Raw genomic sequence first — 24,724 nt, forward strand, 5'->3', positions numbered from 1 at the left:
GGCTGTTGGTGCAGCCGCCGCATATTGTCGGCTTGTAACCACAGATCCAGATGAACCATCTACGTGGGCAGTGAAGCCGGGAAGGAGAGAGAACCAGCCAGTAGGAGGATGCGCTGCCGAGTGGACCACCCTGTGTGATCATTTGCATGGTCCCACGGGACTGTCCTTGGAGACACTGTATAAAACCTGCCTCAGGACAGTCTGTCCCGGGAGAGAAGCAAGACAAATGTATCCACTGACTCCTATGTCCCATTAGCCAGCATCACCCCACGGGGCAGGAACCCCTGCACCTGCGGGCTGGACACCCCTGGCGGCGACCACAGTAAAGCTCTGGTGTGACAGTCGAGACCTGTCAGTGAAGCGTGCAGCCCATCTCCGTGGTTGCGCTGGAGTGAAACTGGTCATAGTCCTTGCAGGGCAGGCACGCGGTGCCGGGGGGATTAAGAGATGGGGGGGGGGTGGTGGCAAGAGGATGTCCAGTGCTTCCTAAAAGGCGGTGTCTGTTACAGCAACACTGCGTAAGGATGACATACAGCTTGGGGTTTAATAAATAACTGCCATACGTAGCTGCACTTTTTAGGCAATACATCAAGCGACGCTAGAATTATGTAATAAGAAAAGCAAAGGTGTGGTGGATGGTAGATTCGGAAGAGAAGAGGACCAGGGTGGGGGAATGGGAAGCGTGTAGTTACAGTTAAATGGAGGCTGCGGTCACGAACGAGAGGATTATGATTCATCTGAGCGCCTGAAGTCCAAATAAAGCGTGCAAGTTGTGCTTCTGTTCCCGAACCCTGGAGTCGGACGAACTGGGTTCCCCGCGGCCACCAAAAGGCGGCGCTGCGGGCGCGGGCGGCCACCTGCGGGGCCCGGTGAGTTTCCCGTTGAAAGGCAGGCCGAGCCCCCGGGGAGCCGCGGCGGCGCCGGGCAGTGCGCCTCGGGCTGGGGACCCCGCTCCCGCCCCCCGGGGAGAACCCGCCCCGGCCCATTGGTCTGGAGGAAGCAGCTGACTTCCTGCGTCTCCCCCCGCCCCGCCCCCCGCGCCCACCCGCCCCAGCACCGCCGCCCCGGGGGCGGGGTAGTAAACCTGGGGCCCGCAGGCCGCAGCCAGCCCCACGCAAGTTTTGTTTGGCCTAAAAATCCGGATTTTCACTTCGTTCAGTCACTTGGGGCATGAGGGTTTCTTTTTCCTTTTTACAGTTTTGGTCAGATCAATAGAGTGCCCATTTTCCTGGCGGCTATCACTCTTCAGAACTGAGCCCTGCGCGCTTCATACCATAGCATTTCCTCTTTTGCACAATTTTATATATTAATCATGGTCTTTTTTGGGCATAATTACTTATCTATACAGAAAATTACAGTAAATCCTCAACAAGCCACCAGTGGCCTCAGTCTCCTTACAAGGTCCAGAGGCACCAGATATTCTCACCGCGGTCTCCTGAGGAAGTTTCTCCCGGTGTCCGCCCCCTCCAACCTGGGCCGGTCGCTGTGTCCATTTGTCTGGTGCCCCGTGGGCAGCCTGGCAGCTCCCTTCAGTGCAGGGGGTGCCTGACTTTTTTTTCTTTTTTAAAGCAGAGAAATCCCCTTTCTCAATCAAAATCCCCCATGAAATTCCATTATATAAAACAGAAAATATAGTATTCATATAAATTACTCATTTACATTTATAACACTGACTTATTATGAAGTGAGTCTAGAAGAGTAATGGGATTAATTTGAAAAGCGTATGATTTGGAGGAAGGAGCTAACTGGGGCTGTAGCCTCATTTTCCATTCATTCCACTGCTTGGTGCTGGTGGCAGGAGTTGGAGGAAGCCTGGCTCGCCCAGGACGTCGTGGAAGGTTCTCAGCCACTCACCTCCCACTCCTGGTGTCTCCCTGGACCAGCCCAGGTGCAAGGCCAGCCTTCCCCAAGGGCTGCAAGAGGCCAGGAAGCCTGTGCTGGAACACGGCCGGCCCAGGGGTTCCCACCGTTCAGTGTTTGCCACTGATAGCAGAAGAGTGTGCGTTTTAAGATGTTAACATTATTTTGCACATAAAATCGACATCTGTGAGCTCCTCGGAGCACCTGTGAGAGTTCACAGGCTGCACTTCAGAAACCACTACAGTGGGGAAAAGATGGGGCTGAGAAGGGGCCCCAAGGTCTGCAGTGTTTCCATGGCAACAGAAGTTAGCTATCCTTGCTAAGGAAGAGGCCTGGGAGGTGGTGGCACAGGGAGTGGGACAGCTCTGGGTCACCTGAGCATCCTGGCTGGAGGCCCAGGCTGAGGGCCGAGCAGGTCACCATGTCTGGAAGAGAAGCTGCCAGGCCCACTGCAGCACAAGGGCTGTGTCAGGCCAGGGCCTCTGTCAAGAACACACTTGTGGGGCTTCCCCGGTGGCGCAGTGGTTGAGAGTCTGCCTGCCAATGCAGGGGACACGGGTTCGAGCCCTGGTTCTGGGAAGATCCCACATGCCACGGAGCAACTGGGCCCGTGAGCCACAACTACTGAGCCTGCGCGTCTGGAGCCTGTGCTCCGCAACGAGAGGCCACGATAGTGAGAGGCCCACGCACCGCGATGAAGAGTGGCCCCCGCTCACCGCAACTAGAGAAAGCCCTCGCACAGAAACAAAGACCCAACACAGCCAAAAATAAATAAATAAATTTATTAAAAAAAAAAAAAGAACACACTTGTTTCCTTCTCTGGGCCTCCTGCAGACACCAGGGCTACCTGCCTGTGGAGGAAACCAGCTGGCACAGGCTGGCTCTGGCCCCGCCCGGCCTGCCCCCCCAGAGGACCTGGACTCAAATCCCAGCTCTAGCCCTAACCTCACTTCCCCTCGGCTGTCTCCTTGGGTCTCCCTACTCCACGGCCCGACCTTCAGGATAGATGTGCTTCCTAGCGGGGCCCTCAGAGAAAGAGGCAGTACGATGGCTGCACGCCACCTCCTGCAGAGAGAAGCACAGCTAAGCTGTTTTCCAGAGCCTCTCAGTCTTTCTTGTGGGTAGTGAGAAAACGCCTGTGCAGAGGCCTGCCAGACAAAGGGCACCAGGTCTCTGCTGGCCAGGAGCTGCCTGCTCGTGGGAGATGATGTGGGCAGACCCACTCTGGTCTCATCTCCCAGTGTCCCTAGTGCCCCAGGTGCCAACACCCTATCCCGGGCCTACGGTGGCCACAATGAGCCAAGGCTGGCTCTTGGTCCTTGGGGCAGGTACCTGACTCCCATCCTTCCCCCATGGGTCCAGTCTTCCCTCCTGTCACACCGTGGCTTGGTCCCGCCCAGCTGTCTGTTCAGTGGGTCACTTCCCCGTGCTGCGACAGAGTTTGGCTTACGCCTGGGCACTCCCCCTGGGTGAGCAGCCCCAGAGAGCACCTGGTGTAGAGAAGACACACACGTCCTGCAGCCTGTATCCTTTAGACCTGCGACGCTTAGCTGTTAGAACACGGCGCTGGCCTCTGCTGGACTGTGGTGCCTGCTGTGGGGTGTGCGTAATTGGACCTCTGCCTTCCTCCATTTCCCAAGTAGCTTTGCAGCTGCTTAGGTGCCTTAGACAGAAGGTCCTGCATTGCTTTAAAAAAAGAAAAAATTGTGGTAAAATATACGTAACATAGAAGTTAACCGTTTTAACAAGTTTTAGTTACACAGCGCAGTGGCATTAATTACATTTAGATTATTGTGCAGCCATCACCACCGTCCATCTCCAGGATGCTTTTTTTTTTTTTTTTTTTGGCTTCTCGGCATGTGGGATCTTAGTTCCCCGACCAGGGATCAAACCTGTATCCCCTGAAGTGGAAGCACGGAGTCCTAACCACTGGACCACCATGGAAGTCCCAACCAGAATGTTTTCATCTTCCCAAATGGAAACTGTACGCATTAAACATTCACACCAGGGCCCCTCCCTCCAGACCCTGGCAACCAACCACCACTTTACTTCCTGTCTCTCTAAATTCTGCCTACGCTATGCACCTCATGTAACTAAAATCATACAATATTTGTCCTTTTGTGTCTGGCTTATTTCACTTAACACAATATCTTCAAGGTTCATCCATGGAGTAGCATGTGTCAGAATTGCCCTCTTTTTAAAGGCTGCCTGTGTTGCTTTTGAGTCTTGTGTAAACAGTACTGGCTTCCACCCTTTATATCAATTTACTTTGAAAATACACAAGGACTTCCCTGGTGGCGCAGTGGTTAGGAATCCGCGTGCCAATGCAGGGGACACGGGTTCGACCCCTGGTGCGGGAAGATCCCACATGCCACGGAGCAATTAAGCCCGTGCGCCACAACTACCGAAGCCCGCGCGCCTAGAGCCAGTGCTCCACAACAAGAGAAGCCACCGCAATGAGAAGCCCGCGCATCCCATGGAAGAGTAGCCCCGGCTCTCCGCAACTAGAGGAAGCCCACGCCCAGCAACGAAGACCCAACACAGCCAAAATTAAATAAATAATTTATAAAAAAGAAAGAAAATACTCAAATCTTGAGGCCAGGACCATCTGCACCCTCCGCTCCTCTTACCTCCAGTGGGCCTCCAGGTAGCGCTCACTTCACAGCCTTCTTCTAACTTAATAAGAAATCCTTCTGCAATTGGCCAAGTCAACATTTTATTGAAAAACACACAAACAAGTACACAATGGTAACAACAAGAAAGGAGCCAAGACCTCCTATTCGGGGACAGGCTGACCGCATGGTGCTCCCGTAAGCCTCACTTTAAGAAAGAGGGTACCTTCAAGACCAGATTTCCAAGCGAGATAAATTAGGAGGTGGCTGTGTTTTCATAAGAGGATTTAAGGCAGCGCCCCTTCGAGGTCTGGGGAAAGGGGAAGGGTTCGGCAAAGTATTCAAAAACCACCCCTTCACCTTAACGAGGGGAGGGGGGCATCAGTCCCTGAGGCGGTTCTAAAGCAGGAGGGAGAGATCAGATTTCCCTGGAGGCTGCTTTTCTTTCCCGGACGGGGAGGAATATTCTCTGAGGAAGTGAAGAAGGCTGGCGAGAGAGGCTGGACCCGCTCAGGAGCCGGAGGAAGGGCCCGTCCCGCACCCACCGGCCCGGGGACCCAGACCCCGGTCTCTCCTGCGGCCGCCGGCTCAAGCCCCTCCATCAGCGTGGGTCACACGTCCTGCAGCGCCTCCTACAGGGCTGGCGGGCTGTTAGGGCATCAGACGGCGGCATCTGCGGAAGGAAACGGCAGAGTTGGGAGAGCTCGGCCGGCAGGGCCGCCCCACGGCTGCGCATGCGCTGCCTCCCCCCGCCCGCACCACCTCCCGTGGGAACGATGATTCCTCTCCCTGCTCCTCTCCACCCCAGGCCTCTTCCTCAGAGGGACTGTAACTTCTTCAGCTGTTTGTTTTGGCTCTTCCTCCGTAATTTTACCTAGTATATGTATACTTACAGATTACTTTTAGACATTACCTATTAACTTTTTCGCATTCTTTTTTCATCATTCAATTTTTCTTAAACAGCTTCACAGACATATCATTCATATACCATACAGTTCACCCATTTAAAGTGTTCAATTTCGCCGTTTGCACTATATTCACAGAATTGTGCAGCTACCCCGATTTTAGAACATTCTCATCACTTCCAAAAGAAGCACCACAGGCATGCGCAGTCACCCCTGTATACCCTCCCGCCAGCCCTAAGCAACCCCTACCCTACTCTCTGTCTCTGTGGATTTGTCTATTTTGGATATTTTTCCTAAATGGAATCCTACAATATGTGGTCCTTGGTGACTGGCTCCTTTCACCTAGCCTTCTGTTAGCTTTTTGCCAGTGGGACCATTAAGATCGAAGCGCTGCTGTTGGCAACCTCTCTGCTGGGCAAGGTAAGGTGCTTCGATATTTTTAATGTATTTTTAAAAAACAAACAAAAAGAAGAAAGAAAGGAAGTGCTGGATCAAAGAAAGAAGTAAATTAACCGAAATAGCTGGTTTGATTTTCAGCAATTCTATTTCTAGAAATTTATTCTAAAGATAAAATATATTAAGTGTGTGTATAGGGATATATTTACAAGGATATTCATTACAGCACTGTTTAGTAGGAAAGAATTTAAAAAAAACAAACAAACGTAATGCCCCCAAATAGGAGACAAGTAAACTATGGCACCGACATGCAATGGAGCCAGTGCAACACCGTGGAGCCACGAAGGATGCCAGAGAAGGACACCTAATGATGTGGGGAAAGTGCCTGACAGGAGGCTAGGTAGGAGCAGAAGAGAAGGTTACAAAATAATACATGAACTCTGATCCTTTAATAAATGCACATGTGTTGGGACCTCCCTGGCGGTCCAGTGGTTTAGACTCTGTGCTTCCACTGCAGGGAGCATGGTTTCGCTCCCTGGTCGGGGAACTAAGATCCTGCCAGCCGCACGGGGCAGCCAAACAAACAAAACAAGCACATCTCTCTCTCTCTATATATACTCAGAGAGGAAATGCAGGAGGGAGAGACACCCAGCAGGTGCTATTTCTGGGTACTGTGATAATGGTTTTTATTTTTTTTAATTTCTTTTTCTTATTTCGATTTTCTAAATGTACTACATTTTATTTTTGTCATTAGGAAACTCATTTAAAGAAAACGCTTGGCCATCAGAGACGCAGAGAGACGGAGCAGAGGGTCCTCTGCAGCAGGGTGGCTCCCTACTGCCGAGCTCCAGAGCCTGTGTCCCCCCGTGCCTGAGCAGAGGGAACCTTCTTGGTCATGTTTTCAGACCAGAACTCACCTGTTGACTGGGTCACGCACGAGATCTTGTAGGACAGCCACACGCTCGCCAGGCAGAGGAAGGTGGCCAGGAAGCCGAAGATCTGCACGGGAGAAAGGGGGCAGCAGACGCCCAGGCCAAGGGCAGTCACTCGGGCAGCCCCTCTGCTGCTCATCCCTGGGCCTGTTTCCTATACCAGCTGTGGCTGGGAGGGAGCTCAGGGACTCAAGTGACCCGGCCACCTGTCCTCGCTCAGGTGTGGAGGTGATGCCCGGGCCCTGGCCGGGCCTGCAGCTGGGACACAGTCAGGCCTCCGGTCGCCACCCCTCGCCTCTTCTCTAGGCAGCTACCTGCCCACGCTCGGGTTTATGTTTACAACAGAGCTAGGGCCAAGCCACCGGACTTTAATTATCCTGGGCTAATAAGACAGAAGGAGGAGGAACGGTACCTTTTAATTTGGGTTTTTAACACATTAACGTTCAAGTGGATTTTCTTGGTGTGGTGGCACCATCTGCACTTCACCCATAAAGGCTTTCTGTCTGGCTGGCTTTACAGCTGTGTCGGAGCCAGAAGCTGAGGCCCCAATACCTAGTCTTAGGTTTGCATGTATTTCAGTAACATTAGGCTGAAGTAAGTTCAGGCAGCGCTCCTTTCCTTTCTGTGCTCAGCTGTGAGCACCTAGCCCAGAGCGGCTGCCTCATCTGTGATAAGGAAAGGGCCTCACGGTGGCGCATTAAATGATGGAGCAAGAAACAGGCAGGGACTCAGGTGTCTCTGCCTGGAACTTGGAAGCCTGCAGCCTCTCCTGACTTGTCAACAACACTGGCAGCTGCAGCAGCTAACACTGACTGAGCACTTACTTCGTACCAGGCAGTGTTCTAAGCCCTTTAGAGGAACCCGCACAGCTCTGCCAGGTGGGCACGGCTGTTACGTCTCCCCCCATTTTTCAGCTCAAGAAACCAGGGACAGGAGGTCAACTCTTCAGCCCAGGAATGTGGAGCCAGCAAGGGCCAGACCAGAGATCTGAGCCCAGAGTCCACCTCTGCTTGCCTGTTGCCCAGGTGTCCTCGGGCCCTCCAAGTGCACGGCTGGGAGCTCCCTGAGGTCCAGCCCAGGAGCAGCCAGACCAAGCGCGGGATCATCCAACCTAGCTGCTGGTTTCCACACGTGGCTGCCCGTCACCCCACCCCCGACCCCGTCCACTGCCGTGCCTCCTTTTGTACCAAGTGTCTGCACCACATAATCAGCCTGTTAGAGCCTGTCCTGGCCTCTCATTGTCTGTTCCGCACAATTAGCACATTATACACCATCCCAGTCTCCAACTGTCCACACTGCATAACTGAACAGTTTAATATCGGGCTACACAACGCTCCTCTGGATGACAGTGCCTTGTGTGCTCATTGTTTCATGTGCCCCGGCCTAAGCTAGATCGCCACTTTCTCATCAGCACGGACCATGTCTTTTCATTTCTCCTGGCCCCTTGCCTGGCCCATGCTTGGTCCTAGGCACAGAGATCGTGTACGACAAATGGGGTTTACTGGGATTCCAGGGCTAACATTGTCATGTGCCACCTCAATGAGGAAACCCAGTGGGAATCTCCCCGCGTGGTCCTGAAACACAGCGGGCGCCAAGCTCTTCTGTCCCCCCCTCCGCCAGCCTGCCTGCAGCTGGGCAGGGGGCAACCATTCCTCTTCTTGGAAACTGCCTGGGGAGGGGGGGAAGGTGCTTAGGGGGCAAGAGTGCTCAGGGGTTTGGCTGCCCCTCCGCGGTGACCTTCTGCCCCATGCAGACTCCACCCCTCCGTGGAATTCCAGGCATTCATCCACTCTTGGCCCAAAGTCCAGAGAATTTTGGTACCGTGCGGAAGTGAGTGACTATCACACAGAGAGCTTTTCTTCAAACTCATTTGAAAAGTGAGGCAAATCAGTTCTGGCCTACAGACTTCCAAACTGTAAACAATTAGCTAAATCAGAAATCAGATGACAGCAATCTATAGATCTTTTTACAATAATGTATATACACATATGTGTATCTGTGTGATAAACATATATCGCTCCCATAGCACTATGTTCTGTCCACTTCCATGCTACTTCTATTCATGTTAGCAGATGGGTCATAGATAAATATATATAGCTCCCATAGCACTATGTTCTGTCCACTTCCATGCTACTTCTATTCATGTTAGCAGATGGGTCATAGATAAATATATATAGCTCCCATAGCACTATGTTCTGTCCACTTCCATGCTACTTCTATTCATGTTAGCAGATGGGTCAATTTTCACCTATGAAAGGTATAGGAGTGTTATTTCCTGGCCTGAATACTGTTAAAAGTCAGGAAGGGCAAAGCTAGGAAATCACGGCAGATTATCACTAGCTGATCACAAAAATGTTCCCCTGGGCTGGAAAAAGGCCTCAGAACCTTTCCCTGAACGGGGCTGAGACAGCCATGAGCAAATGACCAGAGTGAACATGAGAATTAAAACCTACTTGCCCTGTGATTTAAGGAGTGGCTGTAAGAGAAAGAGGCCTGGGCCGCTGGGGCCATTTGAGTTCGTAACAGCCCTGCCCATCCACCTTCTGACACCCTCCACCATGGGCCCAAGTTTAAGGCTATTTGGAAACCACTGCTGGTGGATCATAGGTCCAGACTGATTCTGAGAAAGAAAGGCCCCAGAGAACAACCCCTTTGCTGCCTTGAGAGGAAGAAAATGAGCATTCGGAACAGGAATTCACTCCTGCCGCTTCCCGGAGAATGTCCTCACCGCTCCAGCCACCAGTCGGCTCTGGTTGTAACTCTTGGAAGCTGCCACGATGGACGCGATTAGGAGAAGCAGGGTACCGATTAAATAGTGCAGGAGTTCCTGGGGGCAAAAACAAAGCAGAGCAGTGGGTAGGGAGCTCCATTCCTGGTTCTCAGAGGCACCTGGGCGTTAGGAGAGATGAATGGAGGGGAGGGAGTGACACTTCCTCTTCTCCCTGTAACACCCTGGCAGGAGCAGCGAAGCTCACTGGCAATGAGAAAGGAAGGCCAGCCAGAATGAGGCCACACAAGAGAGAAAAGACGCCAGGCAGGCAGGAGGAGAGGCGACAAAGAGAAAGGATGCTTCTCGGGTGAGGAGAGATGTCCCCTAAGGACCACTCCCCTCCTGAGGTCAATCTGTCCACGGTACCTTGACCTCCGGCCAAAGCTACTAACAAGCAAATGAGCTGCTTCTAACTCCAAGGATGGAGAGTTTAAATGAAGCTCCAGCTCTGAGAAGCAAAGCCCCTTAAAAAGATGTGTGCCTTTGCTTCTGCTTCAGAGAAAGTTCTGGGCTAGCAATGTGCTGGTTTTGGTGGCTGCCTGGAGGGTCTCCCCATTCCGTGAACAAAAGTCCTCCCAGTTCTGTCCTCATTTTGTCTTCCCTCTTCTTTTCTGTTGGAAGTGTGCCCTCAGGCCAGACTGCTGAGGGGTCTGCAGGAAGGGCTGACTCTGCCTTTGCTTCCCTTGGGTCCACAGGGGCATCCATTTCTGCCCCATTCACTCTCCATGATAAAATGGGGTCTTTGCAGGCCCTGGATGAGGCGGGGCCTCTATCATTCGACAACAAAGGAATGCTTCGCCTCATCCTTTCCCCTCCCCACAAACGCCAGATCAGAGGAGAACTGGGGCTTAGGGCCACTGACAGTGGGGTGTGCCCCCGAGAGAAATTTATAGCTGTCAAGGCTTATATTAAACATGAAGAAAGGTTTCAAATTAATAACCTAACCTTTACCTTAAGACACTGGAAAAAGGAAAGCAAACTAAACCTAAAGCAAGAAGAAAGAAGGAAATAAAGATTGGAGCAGAAATGAATGATACAGAGAACGGAAGAAAAATAGAGGAAATGAATGAAATCAATAGCTGGTTCGTTGAAAAGGTCAACAGAATAGCGAAACCTTTAGCTAGACTGATCAAGAAAAAAAAAGAAAACATTCAAATGACCAGAATCAGAAATGAAAGACAGATGGGAATCCCCTGGTGATCCAGTGGTTAGGACTCAGTGCTTTCACTGCTGGGGCCTGGGTTCAATCCCTGGTCTCGAAACTAAGGTCCCACAAGCAAAGAGGTGTGGCCATAAATAAATAAATAAAAGCGGGGACATCACTACTGGTGTTACAGAGATAAAAAGGATTTTAAAAGAATACTATGATCAATCATATGCCAATAAGTTAGATAACTTAGATGAAATGGAGATATTCCTAGAAAGACATGCTACTGAAAATGACTCAAGTAGGAATAATCTGAATAAAATTTATAGCAAGTAGAATTTGAATTAATAATAAAAACACTACCCACAAGAAAAGCTCAGGACCAGGTGGCTTCACTGCAGAATTCTACCAAACATTTAGAGAAGAATCAATTCCAACTCTTCCCAAACTCTTCTAAAGAACACAAGAGGAGGGAACACTTCCCAGATCATTCTATGAGGGCAATATTACCCTACTAACAAAACCAAAGACATCACAGGAAAACTAAAGACCAATAATATATCTTATGAATACAAACGCAAAAATCCTAGCAAACCAAATCCAGCTCCACATAAACTGAATTATACACCACAGCCAATCAGAATTTGTCCCAGGAATGCAAAGTTAGTTACACATGTGAATATCAATGTAATATGCCATATTAATAGAATCCTGGGGGGAAAACCTACATGACTATCTCAATAGACAAAGAAAAAGCATTTGACAGATTCTAACACCCTTTCATGATGGAAGCAACAAAGCAGGACTAGAAGGTAAGTTCTTCTATTTGATAAACCTCCTACAAAACCCCCACCTAACATCATATTTAACGATAAAAGATGAGTGCTTTCCTCCTAAAATAAGGAACAAGATAATGATATCTGCTCTTGCCACTTTAATGCAACATTCAACTAATTTCTTGCAATGAGCCAAGAAAATGAAGCAAAAAGCATCTAGATTGGAAAGGAATGTAAAACTGTCTCTATTCACAGATGATATGCTCTTATAGATAGATTTGAAAATCCTAAGGAATCCACTAACAATCTATTAGAGCTAATAAATGATTTCAACAAGATTGAGGCTACAAGATCAATATACAGAAATCAATTGTATTTCTATCCACTTGCAATGAACACTCCAAAAATGAAATTAATAATTACAGTTGAAATAGTATAAAAAGGATAAGATACTTAGGAACACACTAAACAAAAATAGTATAAAACTCATACTCTGAAAACTACAAAACATTGTTGAAAGAATTTTTTTTTTTTTTTTTTTTTTTTTTTTTGCGGTACGCGGGCCTCTTACCGTTGCGGCCTCTCCCGTTGCGGAGCACAGGCTCCGGACGCACAGGCTCAGCGGCCATGGCTCACGGGCCCAGCCGCTCCGCAGCATGTGGGATCTTCCCGGACCGGGGCACGAACTCGCTTCCCCTGCATCGGCAGGCGGACTCTCAACCACTGCGCCACCAGGGAAGCCCAAGAAATTTTAAAAGATCTAAATAAATGGGAAAACCTCCCATGTTCATGGATCATGACTTAATATTGTTAAAATGGTAATACTCTCCAAACTTATCTACCGATTCAATGCAATTCGTATTAGAATCCCGGGTGACTTCTTTGTAGAAACTGAAAAGCTGACTCTAAAGTTCATATGGAATGGCAAAAATCCAAAACAATCCTGAAAAAAGAGGACAAATGGGAAGACTCACACTTCCTAATTTCAAAACTTACTGCAAATCCATAGTGATCAAGGTAGTATAGTAAGATCAGTGCAACAGAGTTGAGAGTCCAGAAATAAATCCATGCATTTATGGCCAACTAATTTTCAACAAGCTGCCAAGACCACTCAATGGGAGAAAGAACAGCCTTCCCAACAGATAACTGGGACAACAGGATATTCACATGCAAAAGAATGAAGCTGAATCCTTCCTTCATACTATATGCAAAAATTAACTCAAAATGGATCAAACACCTAAATGTAAGAGCTAAAAGTATGGAAGGCTTAAAAGAAAACACAGAGGTGAATCTTCATGATCTTGAATTGGCAATGGCTTTTTAGATATTATACCAAAACCATAAACAACGAAAGAAAAATATAAATTAGATTTCATCAAAATAAAAAACTTGTCCTTTAACAGATACTATCAAGAAAGTAAAGACAAAAAGAAAAGAAAAAGAAAAAATTATGGGAGAAAATATCTGATAAAGGACATTTAACTAGAATATACAAAGAACTCTTACAACTCAATAATAAAAAGACAACTTAATCAAAAAATTGGCAAAGGATCTGAAAAGACATTTCTCTAAAGAAAATATACAAATGGCCAAAAAGCACATGAAAAGATGACTAACACCGTTAGTCATCAGAGAAATGCAAATCAAAACCACAAGCTGTAACTTCACACTCACTGGAATAAAATCTCAGTCAGAAATAACAAGTGTTGACAAGGATGTGGAAAAATTCGAACCTTTATACACCGCTGCTAGGAATGTAAAGTGGTACATCCACTTTGGAAAACAGTCTGGCAGTTCCTCAAACAATTAAACATAGTTACCATGTGACCCAGCAATTCCACTCTTAGGTATATTCCCAAGCAAAATGAAAATATGTCCACACACAAAATTTGTACACAAAATGTTCATAGCAACATGATTCATAATTGACAAAAGGTGGAAATTCATAATTGCCACATGTCCATCAATGATGAATCAATAAACAAAATGTGGTATATCCTTTCCATGGAATATCAGCTATAAAAAGAAATGAAGTACTGATATATGCTACAACATAGATCAACCATGAAAACCCTCTACTAAATGAAAGAAGCTAGTCACAGAAGACCAAATATATGAGTCCATTTACATGGTATGTCCAGAACAGGAAAAGTTACAGAGGCAGGAAGCCAATTAGTAGTTGCTCAGGGCTGGAGGTGATGAGGGATAGGAGGTAACAGCTAAAGGGTACAGAGTTTCTTTTTGAGGTAATGAAAACATTCTAAAAATAACTGAGGTAATGGTTACACAAGTCTGGAAATACACTAAAATTCATTGAATTGTACACTTCAATGGGTAATTGTATGACATGTGAACTATATATCAATAAAGCTGTTTTTAAAAAGAACATAGTAGGAAGAAAAAACCCTAGCAATTTCTGACATGTTTCCTCAGACTCTGCCAGTCCACTTTAGCTGACAAATCTTATCAATACTCACACAGTGTAAATACCCATTACCCCTATCAGCTTCTTCCTTCTATGTTCCTCCTCCAAGTCACACACACACACACAGCCCATTTTCTGTCACTTGAGAAAACAAGCACTGAGGTGAGAGGCACAGCCTTCTTGTAGCTGGAAGGTGAGTTTTAGAAACCAGTGGGACATGAGGCATAGACGTGCACCCAACAGTGGGAAATTCAGAGCTGAAGCAGCCAAGGATGGTGCAGGAGGCGGGGTAGGCAGACAAGAAGGACTCCGTCAGGTCTCAGTGCCCAGCCTGCATCCTGGCCCGGCCACTCCCTTACCGACAGGGGCCAGCTGATACAGGTGAGCACACGGTACAGGCGGAAGAGGTGGACCAGGTAAAAGGCGAGAATCATGATCAAGTTGCAGATGGTGACCACTTCAAAGTAGCTGTAGGCACTGTAGCTGGTCCACACAGAGTTCCTCACGCAGATGAAGGCAATCAGCAGCGAGACCTGGGACGTGAACACAGAGACATCAGAGAAATGCCCACCCAAGATAGGCACCCAGGGAACGAACAACACCACAACAGAAACACAGACAACCACAGGGGACCGAGGAGCTGCCACAATCCAGGTTTACCCCATCACAAACTGGCTGGAACAGTGTAATTTCCCACAGTACAAGCTTTTGAAACACAAGCCATCGTGAACGCCAAGGGCGGCAGGGAGTGGTCTGTTCTCTCTGTTCTCTGAGGTCCATGTGCTGGCAGGATGCATCCTCAGGGAGAGGGCAGGAATTCTGGAAATAACCAGGCAGGACCACCTCCCTTATTTGCTGGACCTCCACCGAGTCAGCGTGATATTGAACCCCAGGTTTCCATGTTAGGTTGAACTGAAGGAAGTTGCCAATATTTGACTGTTTTTGACCCACCAAGATGTCAGTTCATACGTATAACCTACCAGCTGGCAGACAGTAAGCTACTGTCAACGAAAAATCAAATAACCAGCAAGCTAAGAAGAAAAGAGAATTGTATTCGAGCCAAACTGAGTACTATAACCTGGGAAACAAATCATCAGAAGCTCTGAGAACTGCTCCATTGATCAGGCATTAGAAATGCAGTTTTTTATATATTTTTAATACATTTATTTATTTCTTTTTGGCTGCATTGGGTCTTCGTTGCTGCCCATGGGCTTTCTCTAGTTGTGGCGAGCGGCGGCTACTCTTCGTTGCAGTGCGTGGGCTTCTCACTGCGGTGGCTTCTCTTGTCGCGGAGCATGGGCTCTAGGCGTGCAGGCTCAGTAGTTGTGGCGCACGGGCTTAGTTGCTCCACAGCATGTGGGATCTTCCCGGACCAGGGCTCGAACCTGTGTCCCCTGCATTGGCAGGCGGATTCTTAACCACTGTGCCACCAGGGAAGTCCCACAGTTTTATATATTTTTGAGACAAAGAAATTACGTATCATATTGACAGGTTAGCATTGTGTACACAGTTCCTCAAGTGTTTGTTTTTTTTTCAATTATGCATGTAGAGACAAACTTTTTAGTTAATGCAACCCCTTATAGAAGATGAAAAAGAAATATATTAATCATAGAATTCCAATGCTGGCATGTGAAGAAAGGGGCCAGCTTTTTCTCAAAGGCTGACCTCACCCTCCTGCTTTGAGGAGGTCTGGTTAATGTGTAATGCAGAAGCACACTGCCCGTGGGGTAAGGCCTACCACAAAGGGGGCATGTCATTTGTCGTTGCTGTTTTTGTTTTTTTCTGTTTGTTTGTCCTGCCATAGAAAATTTACGATTTTCCTCGTCGTTACCACTTACTGATGCTTGATGTACATGATCTCCTTGGGACTCCCCACAACTCTGCCAGGTCAACAAGATCACCCCCATGCTCATAAGGGGAAATGGAGGCACACAAGCCTCCATGATTAGCTTAAGGCTACGTCCACTGTAAGCTGCGGAGGCACGATTTGAACCTTAGTCTATCTGATTCCAGGGATCGTGTTCCTCCATGTCAGATGCAGCTTTGCCTTCCCAAAACTATGAGCCCTCACCACAAACGACCTGAGGAAGGCAGATGTGCCATCAAATGTGTGGGAATCCTGGCTACAAGGTGGTGCTTGCTCCCCCCTGGGCCTGCGCTGAGAGCTTGCTAAGTATATTGTTACATGAATGAATGAGCGTGCGGAATAAATAATGACCTAGTAATGAATGAACGACCAGGTCAATTATTAGCAACATAAGACGACCATGGAAGGGCAGACGGGAAGAGGGGAGAGAAGATGCTGAGTTTCTGGGAAGGCCACTCACAGAGAACAAAGTCTTGTTCACCCCACACAGGGGATAAACCAATAACACACAGGTGTTCAACGTATGTAAAGTCTCAGGGTCTATTTTAAAAGCACAACTAATTTAGGACAAAGGTTAAATATTTCACACTGCCTCTTTCCTACAGAACAGTGACTCTCCAAGGGTGTGTGTGTGTGATTTCGTGTCCTATGGGACATTTGGCAATGTCTGGAGACACTCCTGGTTGTCACAGTTGCAGGGGGGATGCTACCCACCCTCCACAATGCACAGGACAGGCCCCGTGATACAGAACTATCTGGCCTCAAGTGTAGCCTTCAAACTACTGTCCTACCGTGGAGAAACCCCGCTGTAGAAAATTGAGTCTACAATGAGAATTAGATCACGAAATGGATTTAATGCTGGTTAAAGAGGCTAACGCTGAAAACTCTATTTTCCAAAGCCCCTCATTGCTAGCATTCTACCAAGGTCCTCGGGTACAGGGACACCAGCTAGCGAAGAACACTCAGCTTAAGCCTAAAGTGGGCGTGCAGAGTGTTCTGCTTAATAGGTCAAAGCAGAAGCGTGTGGCCCTGACACACAGGGACCCTCAACATTTGCGTATTTCCCTTTGCTAATGAGCAGCGTGAGGATTTTCATTTTCTCAGTTCCTCTCCAGCCAGCCCGCCACAGTGATACAATGATTCACACCTTGAGGTTGTTTTAAAGCCTCAAAGGGAGGCTTTGCTTCACTCAGGAGTGTGCATGATGGTCAGAGCTCTGCTGCCCTATAAGCCCCCATTGCCAGGCCTCGTCTCTCTGGGGAGTCTGGGGGGTCTCCCCAGCCTTTCACTGACCCTCTCACACACACTGGGGCATTTTAATTCAAGGCCTGCCTTAAAATGCAAATAACCCAGGATTATGCAGTGGATTTCTAGGTGGAGAAGCTGTTTTGCACCTAATTCAAAGACTAGAATAATTTTTATAAGTCTTCATCTGTGACAAAGTCTGCAGACACGTGGGTGGTAGTTTCCCCAACCAACGAAAGGGGCCCGGGCAGGTCTTCCCCTCTGAGCCCCGGGGCTGAGCGCCGTGCAGCAGGAAGTACATTATTGCTCTACCCCAAACTGTCTCAGACCTCTCTGGGAAATCTGACTGTTAAATAAGACTTCCTGAATTCTGACCCCTGGGTCTCAGGCCGCCTACCACGTGCTCTTCTCCAGCAGAGCCCAATTTTGGACAATCTCGTTTAGACAGCGGATGGTGTGTACTTGTGTACATTACCAGAAGTGTCCTTTTTGCCGAAGCAGTCATTACTACTTTAGCTAGCCAGCATCTTAGCTAGTGCACTTAAGAAAAAAAGAGAGACTTGATTGACTCTAAACTTTCCAAGAACTCCTCCAGGGCCAGTGGGTAACCTCTGCAAGTGCCCTGAATCCTCTAGACCAATACTCAGGGGGCAGCCAGGAAGGTGAAGCAGAAGAAAGAACAGACAATGGAGAGAAAAGGCCTGGGATGTGGGCGACTGCCCCGCCCCCTGCAACCAGCCCTCTCATGACCTCTTCTTCCCCCACCCTTTTTAAAAATTTGAAGTAGAGTTGATTTACAATGCTGTGTTAGTTTCAGGTGTACAACAAAATAATTCAGTTATATGTGTGTGTGAGTGTGTGTGTGTGTGTGTGTGTGTGTGCGTGTGTGTGTATATATGTGTGTGTACATATATATATATCAGTTATACATATATGTTCTTTTTCAGATTCTTTTTCTATTATTCAATATTACAAGACATTGAATATAGTTCCCTGTGCTGTACAGTAGGACACTGTTGTTTATCTATTAGGACCTTTTCTTGTTCTCAGTGAGAAAAGCCTGAATTCAGAGAAACTGAAGTGAAGAAGGCTGGGAGGCTTTTGGAAGACACATACGGTTCCGTTTATTCATTTATTTTTTCTTAAAAATTTATTATTAATTTTTGGCTGTGCTGGGTCTTCGTTGAGGCACTCGGGATCCTCGTTGCGGCACGTGGGATATTTTAGTTGCGGCATGCAGATTTCTTAGTTGCAGCATGCATGCGGGATCGAAGCCGAGCCCCCTGCATTTGGGAGCATGGAGTCTTACCCACTGGACCACCAAGGAAGTTCTGGCTCTGTTTAGAGTAACGTCAATGTGATACCACCTAAAAGGACTCAATTGTTTCTCTGGGTGCTTCCTAGCTCCTCTCATAAAGGTCTGTTCTTTTTTTATTATTATTATTATCTTTTTTGGCCTCACTGTAGGAGCTTAGTGCCCCATGCCCCCTGCAGTGGAAGTGAAGAGTCTTAACCACTGGACCATCAGGGAAGCCCCAGGTCTGTTCTTTTATAATGAACTGTCATGAAAGTTGAAAATAAGGTATCTAACATAAATGTCCAGGGGTTTAAAAGTCATGTTGCAAGAACCCTCAACCCAAAGCCGGGTCTCAGACGCCCCGCGGCGCTGTCTGCAGACACTGGCTTTCCCTCAGACTAGAAACCACTTCCTCTCCCTCAAACTGTGTCCTTTCTGACCCCATGCTATCAGAATTCTTACCAGAAGGAAGAGATAATTTTTGTGAAAGCAGCAGTGTTTCAATTTCACAGGAGACGAAGCACACTGAACGTTACCTGAAAGAGACGATCGACCCCTGAGAGTTTTGGAACTAAAACAGGCTGGTCCCTAAGTCCACGGCCAGGTGCTAGGCAGCAGGCCCAGGCCTGGGTGGGTCTCCCTCAAGGAGGAAATGGAATTTTGAAGTCTAAGATGGACAAGTTCTGGAGAAGCCTCCAGAGGCAGTACTCAGGAGATGACCTCTGGTGGTCTCAGGGTCCCGGCTGCCTGTGCCCCGGGACATTCCCTCGGCAGGCCTGTCCCCCCATGCCCTGCCACGTCTGGGGCACTGAGTGTGCCTGTGTCTGGCTGCAGATGGCACCAGACACCTTTGTTTGAGAGCCCGGGGCTGGATGCCAGCAGGTCACCCACCCCACCCTCTCACAGGGTTTTTATTCTGACCTTGGGATAATGTCTCAGTGAGAGAGACAGGCAGGAGGAGAGAAAGTAACTGATAAAAGGCAACATCAAAAGGCCTCAGACCAACTCTAAGAGGCTTTTCTGGAAAAGCCCAGGAGATGAAAGCCAAGCTTGTTCAAAAAGTCAGAGATGTGGACGATGATGCAGGGATGGGAAACAGCCATTTGTAGATTCAAGCAGGCCCCTAGTGACTCTGCTTGGCAGCAGGCAGGCGGGCAGGAGACTCTGCAGTGTTCCAGCTGAGCTCTGCCCTGGGGCACGGGGAGACGCACCTGTCTGCTGGTGAAGCCCCCTCTAGGGACCAGGAAATGGCCCCGTGCAATCTCATGAACAGCCACGTGTCACAGGATTATTCATTGGTTATTAAAATCCACTTATTTTGCTTTCTTGTATTACAAAGATCACACGTCAAGTTGTAAAAAGCACCTTATGACACGTCTTGGAGCTCTTTAATGGCACATATATAGATCTACCCTTTCCTTTTCATCAGCTGCGGCTTCACTGGACTCAGGGTCTCTCAACCTTGGCACCACTGACGCTGACCAGGAGGATGCACTGTCGTGGGGGGCTGCCCTGCAAAATGCCTAGCTGCCACCCGGTCTCTTGTTTCACATGTGGATTTCCTTTCTGTCACACTGGCCCTCCTTGACTTGATGCTCCACAAAGGACAGCCCTTCGTGAGCACTTACTATACCCAAGCCCAGGGCTAAGTGCTCTACAATTTTTAACCAAGTTCATCCTCACACAGCAGTCCTGGAAGGTAAAAACTACTGTCATCATTTTACAAGGAAAATGAGGCACAGAAAGGTTAAGTGACTTGCTGAGAGTCACACAGCAGGGGAGTAGAGCCCGCTGGGCCCCGGCATGCGACGGCATGTCCTTGCTCCCCGCCGTGATGCTGCCCTGCCTACAGGACCTGTTTGTTTCTCTCCAGGACCGTTTCCTGGCTCTTGCCTCTGTTTTCAGCCAAGGGCTTGAACTCTCTGTCCAGTTCCCACTACGGGCGAGCACGGAACAGCCTGTGGGACCCCGGATAAAAGAAGGGAATCCTACCCTGATTCAGATTCCCACACACTCGGAGGCAGGGCTCTGGGGCTCCAACTCAGAAAGGTGGGCCCGTTAAAAATGGTGGTCATGTCAATAGGGTTACTCTAATTACATAATCAATACTTATTCAGTATAGAAAATTAATTCATACAGGTGTCTATTTAACAAAAATCACCAATAATCCCACTTCTCAGAGATAACCACCACCCCTGGTATTTTGGGGTATTTCTTTCCACATATGGATATTATGAGCACATATGTATTATTTTTCCTTTTTGAAGATTGGATTACATGCTATATACAGTTTTATACTCTGCTTTGTAAAAAGATTAAGTATTTTACCATTTGTAGTCTCTCCTCACTCGGTTATTCTGCTTTAGAGCCCCAGCAAGCTGTGTATTTCACCTGCTTATTTCTGTTGTCACCCCCCGAACATAAGCCCCCTGATGATGGGGGCTTTGCTCTGTTTTGATCACTGTTGTTGCCCCAGAGCCAGGAACCCTGAACGGTGCGTGGGTTCTCCATAGTTATTTGTGGCTGGAATGAATGAATATAGTTTACGGTGCACCCCTGAGGCCTTCCACGTGCCAGGCACTGGGCAAGGCCACGCTCCTGCTGCCTCGTGCTGAGAGGGGGACAGAGAAAGGAAAAAGCATCGCCCTGGACAGGCCCTACCGTTTACGCGCGGGAGGAGACCAGCACGTTTGCGGCTCTCCTGTGCATCTGAAACAACTGCGAGCTTTAACCCCAGAAGCAAGGGGTCACCAGGGGAGCTGTGCAAAATACACACGCAGACCTTCAGGTGTGGATCAGGCCAGAGTGACGCCTTGACAAGCTGGCCACCCCAGCCGAGGCCACCGCGTTCCTCACTGGAGATGGGTCAGCTGTGGGCACACGGGCAGGGCCCAGAGCGAATTCCCTGCTGTACTCCCAGGGCCCAGCACAGAGGAGGCCTTCAGTGACGTGTGCAGAACTGCATTTGGGGTGAAACTGGATTCTCACCGGGACCCCGTAGTAAACATGGCCTGTGGGCGGACTGCAGCCTCTGCTCCGCAATCACGTCCCCTTGGCTCTCAGGTTACAGGAGGCAGCGCACTGGACGCAGGGGTTTGCTTTGGGGGCACAAGCAGGAAGGGGGCTGCCTTAGCAGGGCCACCACAACAAGCAGATGGAGTGCCCAGCAAGTGAGACACACCCTGAAACATTTATGGATGAGCCAGAACATAATATAGGAGCTGCTTCACAGTAATATGGGAGCAAGTGGGCATGAGGGGTCTTTGGGGGGTGATGGAAATGTTCTAAAATTGGATTACGGTGATGGCTGCACAACCCTGTCAGTTTACTCAAAATCACTTAATAGTATGCTTAAAGCGAGTAGCTTTTACAGTATGTACATTATGCCTCAATAAAGCTGTTAAAAATAACATGGGAAGAGTAAGGGGATGAGGCTGTATTTCAAGGAGGACTGGGCATGAATTGGTGACTGTTACAGCGGGTGATGAAGGTGACAGTGCACCCTCTAAGGATGCAATGAGGATTAACTTCAGTTAACACATGGAAAGTCCTGGTGCTTCACCCCAAATAAGTATGCAATGAACCGTGAAATAATATTAACAGTGAACTAACATGTGAGGGTTAATATTGAGCATGGGGGACTTCCCTGGTGGCGCAGTGGTTAAGAATCTGCCTGCCAATGCAGGGGACACGGGTTCGAGCCCTGGTCCGGGAAGATCCCACATGCCACAGAGCAACTAAGCCCGTGCATCACGATTACTGAGCCTGTGAGCCACAACCACTGAGCCCGCGTGCCACAACTACTGAAGTCTGTGCGCCTAGAGCCCGTGCTCCGCAACAAGAGAAGCCACCGCAATGAGAAGCCCATGCACCACAACGAAGACCCAACGTAGCCAAAAATAAATAAATTAATTAAAAAAAAAAAAAACTGAGCATGGGCTTGGGAGGCACTGCTGGGCTCAACACCAAATTGTCAAATATCTTTTAAAAATGCGTATTCTTTGACCCAGTAATGCCATCTCTAGTAAATTATCCTATTGAAACAGTGGTGGGTTTTTTTTCGTTTGGCTTCTAGTCTTGCAGAATCTTAGTTCCCCAACCAGGGACTGAACCCGGGCCTCGGCAGTGAAAGCGCTGAGTCCTAACCATTGCACCGCCAGGGAATTCCCCAGTGGTGGGTTTTCAATTGAGGAAACATAATATTAATTTAGGACAGGGGGAAACATAGAAAATACATTAAATGCTCTTTTTTAAGATTCTAAGATCAGGATAAAATCAGATGATGAGACCCCTGTGTGCAGCCAGGGTCCGACTCAGTAGGAGCTAGTGTTTCCCAGAGGTTCCCTGATGAATAACAAAAATTAAATAAAAGAGGGTGACTGCCAAGAATCTTCTCCAGGACAGGGGGAGCAGGGCAGGGTCCACAGCCCTTGCTGGGACGTGAGCTTTTTACAAAGTGCTGAAATAATGATGATTATTCTCACGAATGGCTACTACTCATTAGGTACCTCCCACGTGCCCGGGACAGGGTTGTGCTATTATGACTCCCCTTCTACAGATGAGGAAACAGATGTGGAGAGGTGCCTGCCCCAGGCCATAGAGCTATTTGCACAGAGATGGGATTCAGTCTTTTCCATCTGGCTCCCAAATGCGGTTCTTAACCACAGTACCCTGCTTCCTGCCTCTTTTATGTGTTTTTTTTCCCCCAAGCTGTGGGACTGGGCAGATGACTTCATCAGCAAAGCTTTAACTGTAAAGCTTTCCCTGAAGACTCAATGGCCTGTGGTAGGAGACGGGACGGGACCGGACCGGGCTGCACAAGAAGCTTAAACTCTCTGCAACCAGATATTCTGATTCCTTTGGCCTCAGCAGTGCAGGGTAAAGGGAACATCCGACCCCCCGTTAGCACACTGACTATGGCTGACTATGTTTTCCAAAAACGGCCACAGCAACATTTCCAGGCTCCTGTGCTCTTCCAGAACCTTGCTGCTCCCACCAAGAAGCAGAATCCATCCGCTCCCCTTGAATCTGGGCAGCCTTGGCACCGCCTGGAATGTGGTGGGATTGACAGGGCAGGCCTCCCACGGCTGGGTTAGGGGCCCCGACATAGCTTCCCTGTGGCCCCCCCATCTGCAGATGCACCCCTGGAACTCTCCCACCAGAGGTCACTTGGTGAGGCCACGGGTGGGCATCTGGCCAAAACCCCAGCTAAGGGCTGGTCACCAGCCAGTATCAACCACCACAAGAGAGAAAGCTAGTCTTCAGTCATTCCAGCCCCAGCTCTCGAGGTCTCCCAGATGCAGCCCAGTCATCCTGGAGCAAAGACAAGCCCTGTTCACTGCATCCTGCCCAAGCTCCTGACCCACAGACTCTGTGAGCATAGTAAGTGGCTGTTTTACAGCTACTAACCTTGGGCGTGATTTGCTGTGCAAGCACAGCAGCTGGAGCAGGCGCTTAAACAAAAAAAAAGGTCCCGCTTGGTCTGTTTTGAAAGTTGCATATGCATTGTTCTGGGTTTCGTGTTTTGATTCTTTGCAAGGGGAAGTTGAGGTCCGCTCAGAGGGCAGTGGTGTGCCCAGGTGAGAGATCACATCTGCGTCTCGCACCTGGCACTCTGGCTTAGACACGTCCCCTCTGCGGAGACGCTCTTGGGGCAGCTCAGCTGGAAGGCAGCTGTCGCCTCCGAGAACCTTGTCGCTATTACATAACGAAGCGGCTGTAAAGGGGACGGCGGAGGATGGCTCGATAGATCCCCACCTCCGTCCCATATCGCATCTGAGAGGATGCTTGTCCTGGATCGTCCTCGACGAGAGGCTCTGATGGGGCAAAAACTGCTGGGCCTGGAGGCTCCGGGTTCGATTGAGAAAAATGAAAAATGCCAGTGACAGTCAGAGGCTACATCCTCGAGCTCTCGGTCTGGGCTTCCCTGCAGCCGTGGCATCTAAGAGGGAAAAGCAGGAGCCCAGGACAGCTGCCTTAGCATCCTCTCAGCCCACCCCGAGTGGCTCAGCTGGTGAGAACCACCTATTTATGCTTCCTGTTAAGATTTCACTTGAAAAGAAGATCCTCCTACCAAATACATCTATGTATTGATTTTCTTTACATTCAGGGCGGCAACTGTCTACACAGGGCTGAACACAGGCAGCTCCTTAAGTCTGGGGAGCGGGTACTGCCCACCATGAGCTCTGTGACCACACCACCTCCCACCACGTCACGAGACTCAAGCTGCTAGACTCCCAGAAGGTGACAGACACGTGGATAGTGCTGAACCCAGTTACTCCAGCTGAACCCAGCTCAGATCAGACTAGAAACTAACCTCGAGACATGGAAGCCAGCCCGGGTCATGATTAGCAGGGTCAACCCCAGCTGACCTCCGTCATGTGAGCAACAAACACTCATTGTTGATGCCACCAAGATTTTATGACTGTTTGTCATGCAGCAAAAGCTAACCGATGCATCTGTTTTCAGAATTTCCCTGGTTTCCCATTCAGG

At 48.8% G+C, this 24,724-nt stretch overlaps 1 protein-coding gene across 1 annotated transcript in view; it reads right to left on the bottom strand.

Annotated features, from left to right (window-relative positions):
- Positions 1-5,131: 5,131 nt before the first annotated feature.
- Positions 5,132-24,724, bottom strand: part of CMTM7 (CKLF like MARVEL transmembrane domain containing 7) — a 42,306-nt gene continuing 22,713 nt past the window's right edge. Inside the window, exons 2-5 of the mRNA XM_065885937.1 lie at positions 14,183-14,356; positions 9,434-9,532; positions 6,691-6,772; positions 5,132-5,346 (exon numbers count right to left, since the gene is read on the bottom strand). Of these exons, the coding sequence (XP_065742009.1) occupies positions 5,132-5,346; positions 6,691-6,772; positions 9,434-9,532; positions 14,183-14,356 (570 nt within the window). The remainder of the gene's footprint in view (positions 5,347-6,690; positions 6,773-9,433; positions 9,533-14,182; positions 14,357-24,724) is intronic.

This window comes from Phocoena phocoena, chromosome 10, assembly GCF_963924675.1.
Source record: "Phocoena phocoena chromosome 10, mPhoPho1.1, whole genome shotgun sequence".
Taxonomy (NCBI): Eukaryota; Metazoa; Chordata; class Mammalia; order Artiodactyla; family Phocoenidae; genus Phocoena; species Phocoena phocoena.